Below are 22,065 nucleotides of genomic sequence, written 5' to 3'. Positions count from 1 at the left end.
CAAGGCTAAACAGAGAGCATGGCCTTACACGTGGCTAACTGCTGCAGCTAGCAGTGACTGTATCATCAACCCACCACAGACAACAACAACATACCTAAGTTTGAGGGAATACCCTACATCACATTGAAGTTTGCTCTTACAATGAGTTGTTCCCTTTGCTCTAACAGTATTTAGATTCATTCCAGAGATATGAACCACATACGAAAACACTTCAGCTGCTGTGTTCTCAGTATGTCCAGTCAGTCAGCGCCTCTCCTCTCCCTCCCTCCACTCCCCTCTGTTCCAGTCTCTTCCCAGGGACAGTACAATGCCTCTCGGTTATTATGGAAGCCCAGGCCTTGGCTTGGGACCAGCAGTGTCATGAGTGGCTAGGTCCTTCACTTTTACTGTACTCTCCCAGTTTTCTATATTCTGTCCTCCCCACTACTTTCCTATCCCCTTTTCTTATTCTTTCCCCCTCTCACCTCCCCCTCTCCTCTCCTTTATACTCTCCTCAATTCCTCAAGGTCAGGGTGTGTGTGGCCTCATCTGCTCATTCTCAGAGCATTGTGGTTGCCCTCGAGTGTGTCCGAGTTCCCCTCTCCTCTGAACCGGCTCAGCCAGATGACAGCTCCTGTGGTGACTAGTGTGTGTGGTGACAGGTGACTTGCCAGTGAGTGTGTGGGGTATTGCAGGCCGACTAGTGGCTGTGAGTGGGCATAGTGGAGAGGGGTTGGTTCGGGGTTCTCACTGTGTGTCATTACATGCACCAACAGAGATTGTGTGCAGGGATAACCAGGCAGTAGGATGCACTTACATACTTTCACATTCTTCCTAAGAACTGTGAGTCAAAGACCAAACCAAATCAATACCTGTGGTCTGAGCCTCCAAAAATGAAAAATACATTCAGGGCTAGGTTATAGCCATATTATTGTACATCATTAAACTAATGATGTACATGCATGTAATGGCTGCCATCACAGTCTCGTTCTTTGAGGTGCAATTCACACTCCTGTCAAGTGACACTATTGTGAGGAATAAACACACACACACCACAATTACAGACACAGACACACATGTACGTGCGCAACCGCACACACACACACACACACACACACACACACACACACACACACACACACACACACACACACACACACACACACACACACACACACACACACACACACACACACACACACACACACACACACACACACAGAGAGAGAGAGAGAGGCCTATCCCAGGACATTAGGGAAGGTTAATGATTATGAAGTATCCGAGCAAGTAATTCCTCTCTTTCACCCCGCAAAATGACAGATGGTTTCTCATGAGAACGTGCTTTACTGGAATACCAAGGTGTAACAGACTATTGACAAGTGTTACCTACTCATGGTATGTAAAGTACAGTCGTGGCCAAAAGTTTTGAGAATGACACAAATATTAATTTTCACAAAGTTTGCTGCTTCAGTGTCTTTAGATATTTTTGTCAGATGTTACTATGGAATACTGAAGTATAATTACAAGCATTTCATAAGTGTCAAAGGCTTTTATTGACAATTACATGAAGTTGATGTAAAGAGTCAATATTTGCAGTGTTGACCCTTCTTTTTCAAGACCTCTGCAATCCAACCTGGCATGCTGTCAATTAACTTCTGGGCCACATCCTGACTGATGGCAGCCCATTCTTGCATAATCAATGCTTGGCGTTTGTCAGAATTTGTGGGGTTTTGTTTGTCCACCCGTCTCTTTAGGATTGACCACAAGTTCTCAATGGGATTAAGGTCTGGGGAGTTTCCTGGCTATGGACCCAAAAAATATTGATGTTTTGTTCCCCAAGCCACTTAGTTATCACATTTGCCTTATGGCAAGGTGCTCCATCATGCTGGAAAAGGCATTGTTCGTCACCAAACTGTTCCTGGATGGTTGGGAGAAGTTGCTCTCGGAGGATGCGTTGGTACCATTCTTTATTCATGGCTGTGTTCTTAGGCAAAATTGTGAGTGAGCCCACTCCCTTGGCTGAGAAGCAACCCCACACATGAATGGTCTCAGGATGCTTTACTGTTGGCATGACACTGGACTGATGGTAGCGCTCACCTTGTCTTCTCTGGACAAGCTTTTTTCCGGATGCCCCAAACAATCGCAAAGGGGATTCATCAGAGAAAATGACTTTACCCCAGTCCTCAGCAGTCCAATCCCTGTACCTTTTGCAGAATATCAGTCTGTCCCTGATGTTTTTCCTGAAGAGAAGTGGCTTCTTTGCTGCCCTTCTTGACACCAGGCCATCCTCCAAAAGTCTTCGCCTCACTGTGCGTGCAGATGCACTCATACTTGCCTGCTGCCATTCCTGAGCAAGCTCTGTACTGGTGGTGCCCCGATCCCGCAGCTGAAACAACCTTAGGAGACAGTCCTGGCGCTTGCTGGACTTTCTTGGGCGCCCTGAAGCCGCCTTCACAACAATTGAACCGCTCTCCTTGAAGTTCTTGATGATCCGATAAATGGTTGATTTAGGTGCAATCTTACTGGCAGCAATATCCTTGCCTGTGAAGCCCTTTTTGTGCAAAGCAATGATGACGTGTTTCCTTGCAGGTAACCATGGTTGACAGAGGAAGAACAATGATACCAAGCACCACCCTCCTTTTGAATCTTCCAGTCTGTTATTCGAACTCAATCAGCATGACAGAGTGATCTCCAGCCTTGTCCTCGTCAACACTAACACCTGTGTTAACGAGAAAATCACTGACATGATGTCAGCTGGTCCTTTTGTGGCAGGGCTGAAATGCAGTGGAAATATTTTGGGGGGATTCAATTCATTTGCATGGCAAATAGGGACTTTGCAATCAATTGCAATTCATCTGATCACTCTTCATAACATTATGGAGTATATGCAAATTGCCATCATACAAACTGAGGCAGCAGACTTTGAAAATGTAAATTTGTGTCATTCTAAAAACCTTTGAGAACTCTTGAATCTTAGATGTAGGCCTATCTGTTTATCCCCCCTCACAGACAAACAAAAATGATGAGAGACAGTACCTCACAAATACCGCTCAAATTCCCAGTTGTGAAACAACAAACAATCTACACTCAGTTTGTTGCCTTGCCTGCTCTTTATGGACTAATCCTTTTCAAATCTAGGGTTTGGCAGTTGGAACAATTTTTCTAAGACACCAGACACCAGACAGTTAGACATCCAGCTTTACCAGTCTCTCTCTAGTAACTCTCTCTCTCTAGCTGCCCAACAGGAACTGCCTGCCCAGACAAATCTACCAGCCTGGTAATCCCAGATCAGTTTGTGCTGTCTTGCCAATGAACAAAGATGTTAGCAATACAGCACAAACAGATCTGGGACCAGGCTAATCCAGCTCAGCCCATTCCTGAACAGAAGCACCTGCTCTAAGTAGGCTAGCTAGCTCACTGTCTTCCCTCAAAGCCCGGAACTCAAACATAACAAGGTGTCATTTAAAACACAGTACAGACAGAGGTCAAATGTTAAACCCCTGGTACAAAGACTGGAGCCCTTAAACAGCAGATGATGTCATCGTTTCAGCACTACTGAGTAATGTAGCCGTGAGGCCGCTGGCTTGCTGAACGACTGTTTGCTGTAGCTCTCTCTTTCATGGCCTTGAGGGCCGCTGTCAATGAAAGGGACACCATGGGCTGTTCTAGAAGCTGTTCGACTGCCACTCCTACTCTCGCAGGATAGAAACCTTGCACATAACACACAACACACACAACAATGTATTGTTATGCTAATGCTACATACTAAGCACACGTGACAGACAGGCCCCTGGAGGACCACAGAGCTTGACTAGCTGTTAGCAGTGTCTTATAAGCCATCAAAGCAGAAGGATTAAGTGTGGACTTAGATGGTCATGTGATGTGTGTGTGGAAGGCCAAAGCCAGGACTCCATCTGTGTGTTGCTCTCTCGTGAGAAACAAGACCTGCTCGGACTTCAGAGCGTGAGAAAACCACTCCATAACCCTCCACCTTCATCCTTCCTCCTTCCCCCTCAGTGATAAACAAAGCCATGGACTGTTCTCTCTCTGTTGAGGAGAGGAGCCTATTCAGTCCTCAATGGAAGAGAGTAAAGGACAGGAGAGGAGAGGGGAAGAGAGGAGAGGAGAGGGGAAGAGAGGACAGGAGAGGAGAGCGGAAGAGAAGACAGGAGAGGGAAGAGAGGACAGGAGAGGAGAGGAGAGAGGAAGAGAGAAGAGGAGAGGAGAGAGGAAGAGAAGAGGAGAGGAGAGGAGAGGAGAGGAGAGGAGAGGAGAGGAGAGGAGAGGAGAGGGGAAGAGAGAAGAGGAGAGGGAAGGAGAGGTGCCTCTTTAGTCATCAATGGAGCAGAGGAAGGATGGCTTCACTCACTGAGGATGTTTTTCCTCTCCAGGTCTTATAGCCAATCATCAACCATTATAGACTCTAGTGGTGTCTGCCAGGTCTGGATCCAGCCACAGCACACATGGCATACAGCTGACGTTTTTCCACTATCCCGTTAGCTACTGATCATGGTTGATGTTAGAGGACATGGACTTATTTAGTTGCCATACTTCCAAACACACATAAACACCCATGTACACACACATACGCACACACATATACACACACAGACACATGCATACACACACACATATACACACACAGACACATGCATACACACACACATACATGCATACACACACACACACATGCATACACACACACACATACACACACGGACACATGCATACACACACACACACATATACGCACACAGACACACGCATATGCACACACATATACACACACAGACACATGCATACACACACACATATACACACACAGACACATGCATATGCACACACATATACACACACAGACACATGCATACACACACATATACACACACAGACACACGCATATGCACACACATATACATACACGGACACACGTGCATATGTTCATGGGCCATGTGTTGGTCCGATGCGTTGTGTTACCGCATCTGAAAAGTACACTAAAACTTTACACTGTGTTTATACACACTGAACAACGTGTAGCTCTCCCAAATGTGGAAACATTGCTGCTTTTACGTACAGTTAACACTTTTACAGGCAAGAGAAGCTCCACAAATAATTACAGCCAGGGAATGCTGAACCTTGTTCTGACAGATTATTTTCTTCACTTTTCCAGAAAATACAGTCACTTTCCAATCATACAAGGGGACAGCAGCCACTCCCAGGTGATCTTGTTATGACCAAATGAAGCAAAGAAGGTCAAAGTTGTTCAGAACCTAAAGTTCAATACTAATGCTGCACTGTACATGCCACAAACACACACACGTGCACGCACGCACGCACGCACACACACACACACACACACACACACACACACACTGAGAGGGGCACAAGGAGTACAGGAGGAGATAAAACTAACTACTGTCCTAGAGAACACAGAGAATGTTGCCTCTCTCTTATCGCTCCCTCTCTCTCTCTTTCCCTCGCTCTCTACTCATCTCCCTGAAAGGTCCCGGCCTTCAGAATCTCCACGGTAACCCATCCTAACGGGGGACATAATCATGCATCCGCTCCTTCATTTGCATCACAAATGCCTCGTCTCCCAACCTCCTAAAGACACGAGCACTTGTGCAAAAACCAATCCCCCCACACACCCGTCCCGTCCTTCCCATCCGGTCTCCAAGCACCCACTTAACACTGGACTGTGTCTCCCTAGGGGAATATTTGATTAGGAAGACTTTCTATTCAGTGGGGAGGTTAGGGACGTGTCCTGGGTTTGATAAGTACAGGATCATGTTCATTAGGTCACCAAGCGGAAGAGAACAGACTGAAACAGGGAGGGACTGCCTGAGCTTGTCCAATAAGAAATTTTCATTTTCCTTAGCAACATTTGTAGCTACAGAGTGCCCTAATAAATACAACCTATGTCTTCAAAGTATTTTTCCATGTACAAGCCATGTAAAGTCCTCTCTACTTGTGGTCCAGAGAGGCGGGAAGGGGAAGAGGAGGAAGTAGAGCTAGTCGACTCATTGAGACGGTTTGTTCAATGTAGCAAGAGGTGCATGGTGATAGAACCAGGCAGTGCTAATGCTGTTCTGTGTTTAATGTTGTGTCTGTGTGGTCCTCCATGGAAAGCACTGAAGGTATGCTCTCGGCCTGGTTGTTCCTTAGTGTTAGATGGAGAGGGTCCAAAGTGGCATGACAACCCACAAACACACTGGCATACATGCACACATGCACCCCCTAACACACACACACACACACACACACACACACACACACACACACACACACACACACACACACACACACACTCTGTTTTCCCATGTACTCTGGCAGGCAGTGTTAGAAGTCAGTGGAGCACAGCGCCTTACAACGACATATAGCACCATGTCTTCCCAAGACAATGAGAATGGAGTTGCATTCCTCTCTTTCACTGGACTGAAAGGACATGAGGCATCTGAAAGAGGCCTGCCAGTCCTAAAATAAGTGTCTGTGCATTGTACAGGGTGGGGACACACCGCTGAACTGTGTCAAACAGATTCTTTCTTTTTACTCTCTTTGTCACACACGCACAAAGCCATCCTCCACATGTTCGTAGCTGGGGAGGCCAGAGAAACTTAATGACCAGTCAGAGAAACAAACCACAGGACTAGACAGAGAAACAGACAAACCACAGGACTAGACAGACAAACCACAGGACTAGACAGAGGACCAGACAAACCACAGGACTAGACAGAGAAACAGACAAACCACAGGACTAGACAGAGAAACAGACAAACCACAGGACTAGACAGAGAAACAGACAAACCACAGGACTAGACAGAGAAACAGACAAACCACAGGACTAAACAGAGAAACAGACAAACCACAGGACTAGACAGACAAACCACAGGACTAAACAGAGAAACAGACAAACCACAGGACTAGACAGACAAACCACAGGACTAGACAGAGAAACAGACAAACCACAGGACTAGACAGAGAAACAGACAAACCACAGGACTAGACAGAGAAACAGAGAAACCACAGAACTAGACAGACAAACCACAGGACTAGACAGAGAAACATACAAACCACAGGACTAGACAGAGAAACAGACAAACCACAGGACTAGACAGAGAAACAGACAAACCACAGGACTAAACAGAGAAACAGACAAACCACAGGACTAGACAGAGAAACAGACAAACCACAGGACTAGACAGAGAAACAGACAAACCACAGGACTAGACAGAGAAACAGACAAACCACAGGACTAGACAGAGAAACAGACAAACCACAGGACTAGACAGACAAACCACAGGACTAGACAGAGGACCAGACAAACCACAGGACTAGACAGAGAAACAGACAAACCACAGGACTAGACAGAGAAACAGACAAACCACAGGACTAGACAGAGAAACAGACAAACCACAGGACTAGACAGAGAAACAGACAAACCACAGGACTAAACAGAGAAACAGACAAACCACAGGACTAGACAGACAAACCACAGGACTAAACAGAGAAACAGACAAACCACAGGACTAGACAGACAAACCACAGGACTAGACAGAGAAACAGACAAACCACAGGACTAGACAGAGAAACAGAGAAACCACAGAACTAGACAGACAAACCACAGGACTAGACAGAGAAACATACAAACCACAGGACTAGACAGAGAAGCAGACAAACCACAGGACTAGACAGACAAACCACAGGACTAGACAGAGAACCAGACAAACCACAGGACTAGACAGAGAAACAGAGAAACCACAGAACTAGACAGGCAAACCACAGGACTAGACAGAGAAACAGACAAACCATAGGACTAGACAAAGAAACAGACAGACCACAGGACTAGACAGATAAACAGACACACCACAGTACTAGACAGAGAAACAGACAAACCACAGGACTAGACAGAGAAACAGACAAACCACAGGACTAGACAGACAAACCACAGGACTAGACAGAAAAACCACAGGACTAGACAGACAAACCACAGGACTAGACAGAGTACCAGACAAACCACAGGACTAGACAGAGAAACAGACAAACCACAGGACTAGACAGAGAAACAGAGAAACCACAGAACTAGACAGGCAAACCACAGGACTAGACAGAGAAACAGACAAACCACAGGACTAGACAGAGAAGCAGACAAACCACAGGACTAGACAGACAAACCACAGGACTAGACAGAGAAACAGACAAACCACAGGACTAGACAGAGAAACAGAGAAACCACAGAACTAGACAGGCAAACCACAGGACTAGACAGAGAAACAGACAAACCACAGGACTAGACAGAGAAGCAGACAAATCACAGGACTAGACAGACAAACCACAGGACTAGACAGAGAAACAGACAAACCACAGGACTTGACAGAGAAACAGACAAACCATAGGACTAGACAGAGAAACAGACAAACCACAGGACAAGACAGAGAAACAGAGAAACCACATAACTAGACAGACAAACCACAGGACTAGACAGAGAAACAGACAAACCACAGGACTAGACAGAGAAACAGAGAAACCACAGAACTAGACAGACAAACCACAGGACTAGACAGAGAAACAGACAAACCACAGGACTAGACAGAGAAACAGACAAACCACAGGACTAGACAGAGAAACAGACAAACCACAGGACTAGACAGAAAAACCACAGGACTAGACAGAGAAACAGAGAAACCAAAGGACTAGACAGACAAACCACATGACTAGACAGAGAAACAGACAAACCACAGGACTAGACAGAGAAACAGACAAACCACAGGACTAGACAGAGAAACAGACAAACCACAGGACTAGACAGAGAAACAGGCCATGGTAAGGAATACTTTCCAGATGAATTTTCTTTGGCTTCCTCCTCAGCCCTTGGCATGGCCACGAGCCTTCTGACTGGAACATCAAGGATGTGGAGAACCTGGAATGTTTTCCTGCCTGTCTCACTACCTCTCTACCACTCTCTATTTCACCTCAGTGCAGAGAGATGGATGGGGGAGCCCGGGTGAGGAGAGGGGAGGGTACCCCCTGTTCCTATCCACCGCACACACACACACACACACACACACACACACACACACACACACACACACAGACACACAGACACACACACACACACACACACACACACACACACACACACACACACACACACACACACACTGTCCACTTCCTCTACTAATCTTCAACCTTTGACAACATACTACAGTTTCAAAAGTTCCCATCCACCTAGAAAATATATCTGTTTCTCTATTGAAAGGCTCAGTGTGGCCAGTGTCGGCTGGGAATAGAGAGAGAAGGAGCCAATCTCAAACGCCACCAAGCGTTTCCATGGCGAGAAAAGAATCAACCCCCTGGCTCAGCCAAAGTACCAGGTTCACTGTACTCACTTTTCTCTTCAGACTAAACTGGTTTCACTTAACTCACTGCTTTCTGCCATACATAACCCCAAATAATCAAACCCCATCAAAGGGAAATCAAACAACCACCATCTGTCCTGCATGCCCTGTTTCAGACAGCTGAGGTAAATCACCAGTTGGGAGGTGTATTGTGACCTGGGGCTGTGTTTGGAGCAGTGGAAGGAGAGCTAGTTTATACAAGTCTGATATATCTCATTATCTACACAGGAGATATGGACGTTGGCACGGTGGGCCTGGGTGGTCTCACTGGGGAGCTAGGCCAACCCAATCAGATTGAATTTTTGATTTATGTTTATGCTCTTTAATTGTCAGTGTTCCGAACAGGACGTTATTTGTCTTTTTACCACACAAACAAATAATTCACAGCAAGCAGTGCACTGGCTTGGTCAGATTGGATGAAATATAACAGGACAGATGGACTGGAATGACATTCACTCTTCCGGGATGTTTTGCATGTTTTTTTTGCCCACCCAAATATCTGCAGGCCCACCCACCGCCGAGTTTCTGGCTACGCCACAGACAGGAGATGTTTTAAACGGGCTAGCTAGATTCTAATAACGCCTGTTGGATGTCTCGGTGCAGCTTCCATCTATTTGCCTCCCTAGCTAGAATCTGTGAGAACAAGACCATGGGGAAGAGGCAGTCACTGGTCAAAAACGGGTTGAATTGAAGTTGTTTCCCCATTATTTCCATGTAAAAGCGAGAGATTTATTGTCAGTTAGGAGTTAACTGTAGAAAATAACTCTACACTCTGGTACTTCCTGGTCAGGCCCCATTAAAATACAATCATACAGCCATACACAGGACTGAAATAGCACAGAGGCAAAATAAAACAAAGGGTAGTGAAGGCAGCCCAGTGACTGTAGGGTTAGTGTGGTCACAGTCTACCCTAACCTCTGACCCCTGAGGGACGGTTTAATTGAAGCTGTAGAGGCTTGGGGAGGACTGGCAGAAAACAGGTCTGCTATTAGTGGTTCAGTATAGGGTAGAGGGAGGAAGCAGAGGAGACCAGACCATTGCTACTGTGATGTAGGCTCACACTGACCTGTGAGAACCAGTTAGTCTGTGAGACTGTACAAACACGTACACACGCACACACACGCATGCAGATACACACACAAACACACGCTATCCAACAGACATAGCCAAGGATGGGTATCTCCCTCCGTTCCTCTATTTAATTCATTAGTTTAAAAGCAACCCAGTCTCTTAACACATGGGGTGTCGAGCAGGTCATTAAGCTTAGCTAGCAACCAAGTCACCTAAATGCAAGGAATACTCCAGTCAGCAGCCTTTCTGTCACAACTCAGTCGTGAGGGCTACTGTGTAAATATGTAGGTAAGTATGTGGCTATGTTAGGCCAGGTACATGTTTTGGGTAGGTTAGGGCCTTGGCTCTGTCTGTGTGTGTGTCTCCTATTCCTGCTGTGTTACTGTCATTCCCATGTTAGAGCCATGACACCACTGCCTTCAGGCCTGTAGGTTGAGAGGTCACACTGTTGGAGATGAACCCCACACAGGACAGCAGTCATCCAGACAACAGGCTGTTACTGGGCCTCCACGTCTTAACCCAGACCCTTCTGAGTGGCCAAGCAACGCAATACAAAGCCGTCTGACTTGACATTGCTTTACAGAACACTACAGCCCTCCCTACGGACACAACATTGACGGACATTGTGTGTGTAAAGTTGAAGTCGGAAGTTTACATACACTTAGGTTGGAGTCATTAAAACTTGTTTTTCAACCACTCCACACATTTCTTGTTAATTAACAAACTATAGTTTAGACAAATCTACTTTGTGCATGACACAAGTCATTTTTCCAACAATTGTTTACAGACAGATTATTTCACTTATAATTCACTGTATCACAATTCCAGTGAGTCAGAAATTTACATACACTAAGTTGACTGTGCCTTTAAACAGCTTGGAAAATTCCAGAAAATGATGTCATGGTTTTAGAAGCTTCTGATAGGCTAATTGACATAATTTGAGTCATTTGGAGGTGTACCTGTGGATATATTTCAAGGCCTACCTTAAAACTCAGTGCCTCTTTGCTTGACGTCATGGGAAAATTCAAATAAATCAGCCAAGACCTCTTGTAGACCTCCACAAGTCTGGTTCATCCTTGGGAGCAATTTCCAAACACCTGAAGGTACCACGTTCATCTGTACAAACAACAGTACGCAAGTATAAACACCATGGGACCATGCAGCCGTCATACCGCTCAGGAAGGAGATGCGTTCTGTCTCCTAGAGATGAACGTACTTTGGTGCGAAAAGTGCAAATCAATCCCAGAATAACAGCAAAGGACCTTGTGAAGATGCTGGAGGAAACAGGTACAAAAGTATCTATATCCACATTAAATCGAGTCCTATATCGACATAACCTGAAAGGCTGCTCAGCAAGGAAAAAGCCACTGCTCCAAAACCACCGTAAAAAAGCCAGACTACAGCTTGCAACTGCACATGGGGACAAAGATCATACGTTTTGGAGAAATGTCCTCTGGTCTGATGAAACAAAAATAGAACTGTTTGGCCATAATGACCATCGTTTTGTTTGGAGGAAAAAGGGTGAGACTTGCAAGCCGAAGAACACCATCCCAACCGTGTAGCATGGGGGTGGCAGCATCATGTTGTGGGGGTGCTTTGCTGCAGGAGGGACTGGTGCACTTCACAAAATAGATGGCATCATGAGGAAGGAAAATTATGTGGATATATTGAAGCAACATCTCAAGACACCAGTAAGGAAGTTAAAACTTGGTCACAAATGGGTCTTCCAAATGGACAATGACCCCAAGCATACTTCCAAAGTTGTGGCAAAACGGCTTAAGGACAACAAGGTATTGGAGTGGCAATCACAAAGCCCTGACCTCAACCCTTATAGAAAATGTCTGGGCAGAACTGAAAAAGCGTGTGTGAGCAAGGAGGCCTACAAACCTGACTCAGTTACACCAGCTCTGTCAGGAGGAATGGGCCAAAATTCACCCAACTTATTGTGGGAAGCTTGTGGAAGGCTACCTAAAACGTTTGACCCAAGTTAAACAATTTAAAGGCAATGCTACCAAAGTGTGTGTGTGTGTGTGTGTGTGTGTGTGTGTGTGTGTGTGTGTGTGTGTGTGTGTGTGTGTGTGTGTGTGTGTGTGTGTGTGTGTGTGTGTGTGTGTGTGTGTGTGTGTGTGTGTGTGCTTCATGCAGTGATGTCACTGGTCTGCTTTGAGCCTTGTCACCTTTGACCTCCGCCCTCCTAAACCTGACAACTGACCCCTAACCCTGACCAAGTACACAGAGAGAAATGCATGTCAAATGTAAAATCTTTTGTCTGTAATGTATTTTTTGTTATGTGTCGGATGCCAGTAAGACTAGCTGTCGCCGTTGGCTTCGTCTAATAGGGAACCTAATAAATCAAATGAAAACAGACAGGACATGGAAAGTTGAGTACATTTAGACGTTGGGAACCAGAGTGGCACAATTTCCATGCATAGTGGGTTCATGAGCACATGCTATCCAACCTGACACCCCAGGTAACCTACTCCACAGCTTGGCCTGGGACAGATGTAAACCTGGACCCTCTCCTTCACCCCTGGTGCCTCCCTCCCTCCCTGTTGACAGCTCAACAGTGCTGGGCTGACCGGTAGCGGACCCCAGTAACCGGTGGGGTGATGTCATACTTGGCCAGGCCGTCCCTGACCGTGCCAGCACCATGAGGCCGCTGTCCGCGCCAGTGACCACACACTAAGGGGATTGATCACTGGACCACACCATCACATGGGAGGTGTGTGTGTGTGTGTGTGTGTGTGTGTGTGTGTGTGTGTGTGTGTGTGTGTGTGTGTGTGTGTGTGTGTGTGTGTGTGTGTGTGTGTGTGTGTGCGTGTGTGTGTGTGTGTGTGTGTTAGGGCAGCATTATTGATATGTACAATATACATATATCAAGAGATCTCCATACAGCAATATTTTGAAACACCACTCATGTCACATCAGTTTTTATAGTAGAATGACACTTTACTTTTCCAGACTGGCATGCCCCCCCCCATCTCTCTCTCTCTCTCTCTCTCTCTCTCTCTCTCTCTCTCTCTCTCTCTCTCTCTCTCTCTCTCTCTCTCTCTCTCTCCTGCTTCCCACATACACACCAAGCCCCGTCCCCTGTCATTCAAGCAGCCGCAGTTCCTCCTCTGTGTTAGATTCACTAAAAGTTTGCATGCAGTTCTGTTTGGTCCGATGCAGTCAACAGAAGGATGCTGCTTCCCACTTTGCTTGGTATCTACTTTAGTATTAGTATTCTCCAGGTCTCTATTTCACCTATGTTATTCTTGACATAATGAAGATGGATATTCTATGTGGATAAAACCAGAATTTGAACCTGTAGCTCTTGACCTGAAAGGGCAGTAATGCTATGGACAGAGCAACACACAGCATGAATGTACACATTTTACTACCACCCAAATATTCTGCTAACATGAACTTCTCAACACAACAGCAGACACTTATCCAGAGCCATTTACAGTAGTGAGTGCATGATGTTACGTACTGGTCCCGCATGGGAATCGAACCGACAACACTGGCGTTGCAAGCGCTATCTTCTACCAACTGAGCCACACAAACACACAGTCTCACACACAACACACACACACACATAACATACACACACATGCACACACACACACACACACACACGTTATGTTCTTCTAGCCTCAAATGAATTTCCATTCAAAATCCTACTTTCCCTAACCCCTAATCCTAGCCTGTTACCCTTACCATAACCGTAGCCCCAAACTTAACCCGTAACCCTAACCTAAACCTAACTCTAAACCTAACCCCTGCCCTTACCCTAACCCTAATTGTAACTCTAACTCTAACCCTAAACCTAACCCCTAATCATAGCCTGTTACCCTTACCATAACCGTAGCCCCAAACTTAACCCGTAACCCTAACCCAAACCTAACTCTAAACCTAACCCCTGCCCTTACCCTAACCCTAATTGTAACTCTAACTCTAACCCTAAACCTAACCCCTAATCCTAGCCTGTTACCCTTACCATAACCGTAGCCCCAAACTTAACCCGTAACCCTAACCCAAACCTAAACCTAACTCCTAACACTAAACTTAACCCGTAACCCTAAACCTAACTCCTAACCCTAAACCAAACCCCTGCCCTTACCCTAACCCTAATTGTAACTCTAACTCTAACCCTAAACTTAACCCGTAACCCTAAACCTAACTCCTAACCCTAAACCAAACCCCTGCCCTTACCCTAACCCTAATTGTGACTCTAACTCTAACCCTAAACCTAACCCCTAATCCTAGCCTGTTACCCTTACCATAACCGTAGCCCCAAACTTAACCCGTAACCCTAACCCAAACCTAAACCTAACTCCTAACACTAAACTTAACCCGTAACCCTAACCCAAACCCTAAACCTAATTCCTAACCCTAAACCAAACCCCTGCCCTTACCCTAACCCTAATTGTAACTCTAACTCTAACCCTAAACCTAACCCCTAATCCTAGCCTGTTACCCTTACCTAAACCAAACCCCTGCCCTTACCCTAACCCTAATTGTGACTCTAACTCTAACCCTAAACTTAACCCCTAAACTTAAAAAAGGCGTTGTCCGCATGGGGACGTGGGAAATGTCCCCACAAGGGAGAATTTTACTTGTTTTACTATACTTTTGGGATTTTAGATCCCCTCAAGGATAGAAGAACCCATGCACACACACACACACGCACACACGCACGCACGCACGCACACACACACAAACACATGGGCATGATGGTGGAAAGCATGGGATACAGACTTCTGTCCAGCAGTCCTCCCATCCTCTCCTTGTCTGAGCCTTCTACTACAAGTGAAATTTGAAGAATTCCTGGATATTTGCCCTGTGTCAACAGTATTAAAGCCTGCATGGCCAATGGACCACCCCCTTGACCCTCTTGTATGAGAGGAATGTGAGGGATTCGCCTCTGGACTGTGATTTAACGATCACAGTGTGTAAGTAAGTGCACACAGAGTTCTCATAACACCACACACACATAGTTGAGCATCACAGGCGAGGAGGAAAAAACATACGGACCCCCTAACAACATCGTCAACTCATACCATCATCCTTCACTCACAACAAACACAGGCTGGTCTCTCTCACTCAATTACAGGTGCACACACACACACATCCACAAACACCAAGGCATCAAACCTTCCACTCACACATGTACACACACACACACACATGTACACAGATGGAGGTAAACTAAATTGGTTGAGACAAACACAGTTACACATTAGTTCATTTATAACATTTTCCACACAGAAGAAACCAGAGGCTGTTGATATTATTAGAAAGAAAAGTTTAACATCTAGATCATCATAAGATGTGATGACTGTAGATGGAACCCAAAAGCCTGGCTGAAAAAAACACACAAAGCCCATGTCACCCCGGACTGCTTTATACCATCCCACTATGACAACACTGATCACCTGGAACTAGCAAGATATTACATAACTTCAGCAGCTCCCTCTGTTCTCAGGAGAACAGGGTTCACTAAATCCCCAAATAAACCCGCTTTCCTTCTTTCCACAGCTCTAAACATTCCCTCCATTTTCCTGAGTTGAGTGAAGCCAGCTGTTCTGTGAAAGTGTTCTCACCTGAGCCATAGTAGCGCTGCTGTGACATCCTTTGACAGCCAGCAAGACACAGGGAAACGTGAGGCTAGGTGGCTACTAGCGAGGTCGCTAGGCTAGCTCTGGAATTCCAACACACCCAAGCAGAGCATTCATTCCAGCAGATAGACAGTCCCGCTCACGGCACGGAGGCAGCTCAAACTCACACAAAACAGACAGCAGCACTAACGCTACAGCCTGTGTCGTCTCCGGAGGCAGCGAGCCCAACCCCAGAGAAACACAAGAGGGAAAAAAGAGAGGGGAGGGAGGGAGGGTTGGTGGTGGAGGCTGGCCAGCAATTAAGTCTCTGAGAAAAGCAGTTTGCAGGATAGAAGAGGACCAGCTGGTTTTGTGGGTGATTGTATGTGGGTCAGTGTATGTGTGTGTGTGTCACTTCCCTTTCTCACACTGGAAGCAGATCCAGGTGAGAGACTGTTAGCGCCTGTAAGATACAGCAGCAGGTGGGTGAGTCTCCAGAGACTACTTACTACTTTCCTCTTGAAGACTAAAGTGAAAGTGCAAACTCAGCCTGTCTACCAGGAAGGATGTGGAAACATCTGTCCTAATCAACCTTAACATAAAGGACGGAATAGTGGTATCGTACATTACCAAGACACAGTTACACTGTTTTCTGACAGAAGACATCCAAAGACCAAGACCTGCACCTGTTTCACCAATCAGGGCCATTGATTGTAAGGCCACCTCCAGTAAACTTGCTCTCTATTGGTCAATTCAGTGTCCATTCAAGGTTAGTTGGCTCTGTAGGGGCTTGATGTGGCTGGCTGACACAGAGGGTCAGTTCTGTGCCCCTGTAAACGGCTTAGACTGTAGCAGCTAACCAGATGCATAGAGCTCAAACTTGATCCGATTCCCTTGAGAAAAGCAGTGGGGGTACTGCTGACTGCTGGCTGTGGCAGGAATGGCCTAGCTTGGACAATGTGTCTGGAATGGACACTGATTGAAGCCCCACTATAAACCTCCCAGCAGAGTCCAGATCCCCCTCTCCCAGCCAGCCAAGAGCGAGAGAGAGAGAGAGAGAGAGAGAGGGAGAGAGAGAGGGGGAGAGAGAGAGAGAGAGAGAGAGGTGGGGGGCATGCCAGTCTAGAAAAGTAAAGTGTCATTCTACTGGGTAGAAAGGGAAGCTCTTGGCAGCAGACGGTGAAGACTGGCCCAGTCGGTCAGCGTTCAGATGGCTGTGTTATTTCAATTCCCCCCCCTCTAATAACCCAGTGAATGCAGCCATGTGAACAACAACTACTGTTCAAGCAAAGATGTGTGGCGAACATTAGCGAAGTAAACAAGTCAGCTTCTTCAATTCTGAAGGCAGTCCAGCTAGAAAGTTTTGAAAGTGACATAGGAGTTGCCTGGCTAAGGTTAGGGTTGAGAGAATAGTTTCTAAGAATTAAGAGCCATTGAAAGCCAGTGTTTGATCTGGTTTTAAAAGCTAGACTAATTGGCTCAGAGAAAAGAGACCTCAGTAAGTAATCTTTCTACAGAACCAAAGCCCCCGGAGCCTAGCAGTCTACTGATGAATCGCAAACATCAATGTGTACAAAGAGTGACCATTGGTGCTCTGAGAGTTTTTATTATAGCTGTGGTGGAGTTTCAGAAAGCATAGTGGTGGAATTTATTTAACCCCTAGTTGTCTCCCCAGCAGCAGCTCCCTCACTGGGCCATGACAGTGTAAATTACACAGGTTCCACGTTTTACCCAGAACGGTCCTTTGAAAGCATTGCAAGGGCTTTGGTTTGCGTTGGCACGGTAAATCCATGTCCCCGGAAGACTGCTAGCAAGCGGAGCGGTTGCTGACAGATTTCAGAGTTTTAGGTTCAGCTCTGGGTCATGGTTACTGGAGCCGATTTCAACTCCTCGTTCAGCACAGCTCGCACACACACACGCACACACTTTAATTGTACAGCTCTGCTCAGCAAAGGTGCCTCAGCAACAAAGAGAAAGGGCAATAGGATGTTCCTTTTCAGAGAGCTTATAAAAGCCAATTTCACTGAATTCTCTCCACTTTGTACCTTGTACTATGAAACAAGAGTTGGCTTTTTCAGATCTCCATGAGGGCTAAGCCCCTGTGAACATTACTGGGAGCTCATTATACAAACCCCTTGCTTCAGTATTTATTAAGGGGTTAAATACTGTAAACGCCCCAGCATGAAAGTCTCAGACCGGCATAATACTGTAAGCATATGGTTCTAACTATGCAGTGGCTATTTGAAGCCACATGAATCTTTGAAGTCAGCATTTAGAAGGCATTAGCCAAAGATCCAGCAAACAGACAGGTAGAGAGAAAACAGAAATACTTTCAGTGTATCCAAACAGGCTGGTGTCTGCTGACAATGTGTGAAATCAAATCCCTTCCATCCAATGTTCCCTCGGACGGGTGATTGTTGGGACGGGTGATTGTTGTTTTTATAAACAAAAGAGAACAGTGAGCAGTTAGAAACAAACGCCTGAAGAAACCTGTTCCTTCCTGGGTTGAGGTGAAAAAGGGTGTGAAAAAGCTGTGTGTGTGTGCCGTGTGTGTGTGTTTGCCCTGATTCCATCCTTCCAGTTCGAGTCGATACCATATTTAGTTTAACACGGATATTTCATGACACAAGCTCAAGACAAACAAACACGCTAGAACTTGAAATTGTAGACTTCCCATCCAAGATAGCTAGAGTGTAGTTGACTAGAAGTCATCTATAAGTAACCCAGCCCTTCCTTTTATACACATTACATTCGCTATTCAAACACACCTCTGATCTCTTGTTGTGCTGTACTCTGAAGCAAAACATTCACCAGCATCTCAATGTTCCAATACTTATGATACCAGAGCTGTTCATACTGAAGATACAGCAGACCTTAGTAGACCCCTTTCCTGCAGTCGAATGATCAAAGCTCCCTCTAGTGGCCTCATGGGTGGAATGCAATGTTCCCTCTAAGCTGCGTGCGTCTGCGGGCATGCAGCTCCACAAGGACTGCCCCGCAGAAGAAATATCATCCCACGCAGAGAAGCATGAGATTAAACTTCACTCAACTTTCTAGAGTTTTCCACCTTAGTGAACACTATCAACAAACTATGCAAGACTTAGTATGCAAAACTAACTATGCAAGAGATTTTGTTATAGGCAGAGCACATTGGAGTAGGATTCTATTGCAATGACACAGACGCCCGTACTCTACACAGACCTGTACTGCATAACCAATCAGAGTTGCAGTAAGCCTATATGCAAATAAACCATTGCCATATATGGATCGTTGCCATTCATTTTGAACTGAACTGTGTTTACAGCATGAGCGGTCGTGAGTAGATGTACTTGTTTTGAGATCAAACGAGACCTGCATGTAGCCACGTGTGCACATTTTGTTCATATCCTTTGCTTGTTAGTGAGTTATTAGCCCAGTTATAGATAATTTGTAGTCAGCAGTAGGGGAGTGATTGCTTCCTACAATAGCATAAAACGTGTACATTTCCAGACATCTTTGAAAAGCGAGTCAGGTGAAGAGCTTTTATTTGTCTTAAAGAAGCAGTGTTGCATTTTGAGACAGGCTTGAATAAGCTAAGTAGCCAATAGGCAGAGGGTATAATAAATTGTCTGATTCTCTGTAATAGCGGTAAGGTTACAATAATGAAATGTATTTTGGAAAGTGGTTTCTTGCATCAAACAACACAACAACAATTTCAGTCACCTCCTTGTCTGAATGACAAGTGGATAAACAGGTTAATGTCAAGCCAAGCATGTTTTTTTCAAAAGTATCATGGAATGTAGGCCTACAATGAACACCACACATTGGCTGGTAGTGTAGGCTGAATGAAATAACAGCTATGTCCATGTTAAAATGTTGTGGGATGCATTTTCACCATTGTTTGATGGTAGGCCCCTCTGGTAGGCCTAGATTATGATCAAATAGCCACAGTAGCCTACTTAACCACTGTTAAAACTGTTACTTAAAGTGGATACAGCCTCAGTGTTCACAGTAAACATGTGCTGGAAGTTGCACAGAAGTTGCATTTGAGTTTTGTCACGCCCTAGGCTTAGTATTTTGTGTTTTCTTTATTATTTTGGTCAGGCCAGGGTGTGACATGGGTTTATTATGTGGTGTGTTTTGTCTTGGGGTTTTTGTAGGTATTGGGATTGTGGTATAGTGGGGTTGTCTAGAAAAGTCTATGGTTGCCTGAAGTGGTTCTCAATCACAGGCAGGTGTTTATCGTTGTCTCTGATTGGGAACCATATTTAGGCAGCCATATTCTTTGAGTGTTTCGTGGGTGATTGTTCCTGTCTCAGTGTTTGTTTGAACCAGAATAGGCTGTTTAGGTTTTCACGGTATGTTTATTGTTTTGTATGGTTTGTGTATCATCTGCATTAAAGATGTATTGAATTAACCACACTGCATTTTGGTCCTCCTCTCCTTCACTGGAAGAAAACCTTAACAAGTTTGCACTCAGCAGACCTGAATTTTGCTCAGTGCCAAAAAATGTTTAAGGGAACATTGGTGGAATGGTATTTATATTTTTCATAATTTCTTAATGAATAAACTTTTTATTTTTAAAGCTGAAAATCCAATGTTTCTAAGTCAAACCATTATTTTTCAGTCTTCTGTGATGTATATGAAGTGGAATATTGCAATAAAACTCAACCAGGTGTCTTTTTCTAAGTCCATAACCATGTGTGTGAGGTCTATACTTTTGTTTCAAAGTAGATTTGTTTAAGACTACCAAGAATCAGACTCTGATTTAGCCCACTGCTGTAAAAGTGCAATCAAAGGGTTTACATTGGTTGCTTCCCAAATGACACGCTATTCTCTATATAGTGCACTACAGAACCCTATGCCCCCCCCCCTCCCCCCTAAGGGCCACCCTATGGACCCTGGTGAAAAGTAGTACAATATATAGGGAATAGGGTACCTTTTGAAATGTATACATTATGTGGGGGAACAGGAAGATGTCCATTGAAATTGATGTTAATATCTATAAAACCAAATCAAATAAATGTTATTCCTTACCTGTTTCACCTCTTGAGTGGCAGGAGTGCATCGTAGTCTCTATGAAGAGGTAGAAGAGAACAAAGCATTAGAGGTTGTGCGCTGCCCAGTGGTCCTTAGGTTTAGTCATTTGTCTACAACAGCAACATGCATGAGTATGAAATTGGTACACTGCCAGGCCAGGCACCAGGCCAGTTACTTATGGCGTCAAAAATACAGCAGGTTATGTCTGTTCTATTAGTTAGCATCCCTGACCTTTCAGAAGTGCTAGAAGGAGAAGTGGGTAGCCTAATAAAAAAACTGCACATAAACCTCATCTCACTTCAGAAGACAAGCTAAACTAACCGTAGCATATGTTGCGTTTACTGCCACTTTGATGCTGAGGGAAGTCTGTCTCAGTAAAACAGGCCTGAGGTATCCTTCCTCACACAATGTGTGCGGCCCAAATGGCAACATATTCACTTTATAGTGCACTACTTTTGACCAGGCTCCATACGCCTCTGGTCAAAAGTAGTGCACTATGTAGGGAATAGGGTGCCATACAATGAAGCAGCTGAGTAGGACTCCACGCAGTGAATCATAAAATGGCAGACAGAGCCCAACAAAAAGATCTTTCAGTCTGCCTAATAAAGATTAACTTCATATACATCCGGAGTGTATAGGCATTCATTTAATTCTGATGGGATGTTTTGCATTTTCATGATGTTGCAGTGAGAACTAGTTGTTTCCCTGCTGGGCTTTCCCATGCTGCACCAGAGAGGCAGACTGCTACTGCACATCAAACCTGCATAGAACTTCTGTGGTGGGGGGCCGGCGTACTTGCATGTGAGTGCAACAGAGTTTCCATTATACGGCAATTGCCGGCTTGTGACCAATAAAAAAAGTGAAAAGCTGATAAATAAAACTGCTGCCTGCCAAAATGACCGGGAGAAGAAAAATTCCCTAGCAAACTGCTTTATAATGCTTTTTATTCATTGATGGAAATACCAATCGATGTAAATACATTGTGTGTATTTTCGTTGTATCTTAACCATCACCTGCGC

The 22,065-nt window shown here is 45.2% G+C and overlaps 1 protein-coding gene across 4 annotated transcripts in view; it reads right to left on the bottom strand.

Annotated features, from left to right (window-relative positions):
- The window catches only part of LOC139420352 (rho guanine nucleotide exchange factor 4-like), a 150,956-nt gene that overhangs the window by 122,459 nt on the left and 6,432 nt on the right, over window positions 1-22,065 (bottom strand). For 3 of the 4 annotated variants that reach the window (XM_071170352.1, XM_071170355.1, XM_071170356.1), the window contains exon 2: window positions 21,044-21,082. In XM_071170352.1, coding sequence (XP_071026453.1) covers window positions 21,044-21,082 — 39 coding nt within the window. Of the gene's footprint in view, window positions 1-16,033; window positions 16,209-21,043; window positions 21,083-22,065 lie in introns of those variants that run through there. The other variant, XM_071170354.1, reaches the window with a different exon arrangement.

This window comes from Oncorhynchus clarkii, chromosome 11, assembly GCF_045791955.1.
Source record: "Oncorhynchus clarkii lewisi isolate Uvic-CL-2024 chromosome 11, UVic_Ocla_1.0, whole genome shotgun sequence".
In the NCBI taxonomy this organism is placed as follows: Eukaryota; Metazoa; Chordata; class Actinopteri; order Salmoniformes; family Salmonidae; genus Oncorhynchus; species Oncorhynchus clarkii.
This window is presented reverse-complemented; position numbering and strand designations above follow the sequence as displayed.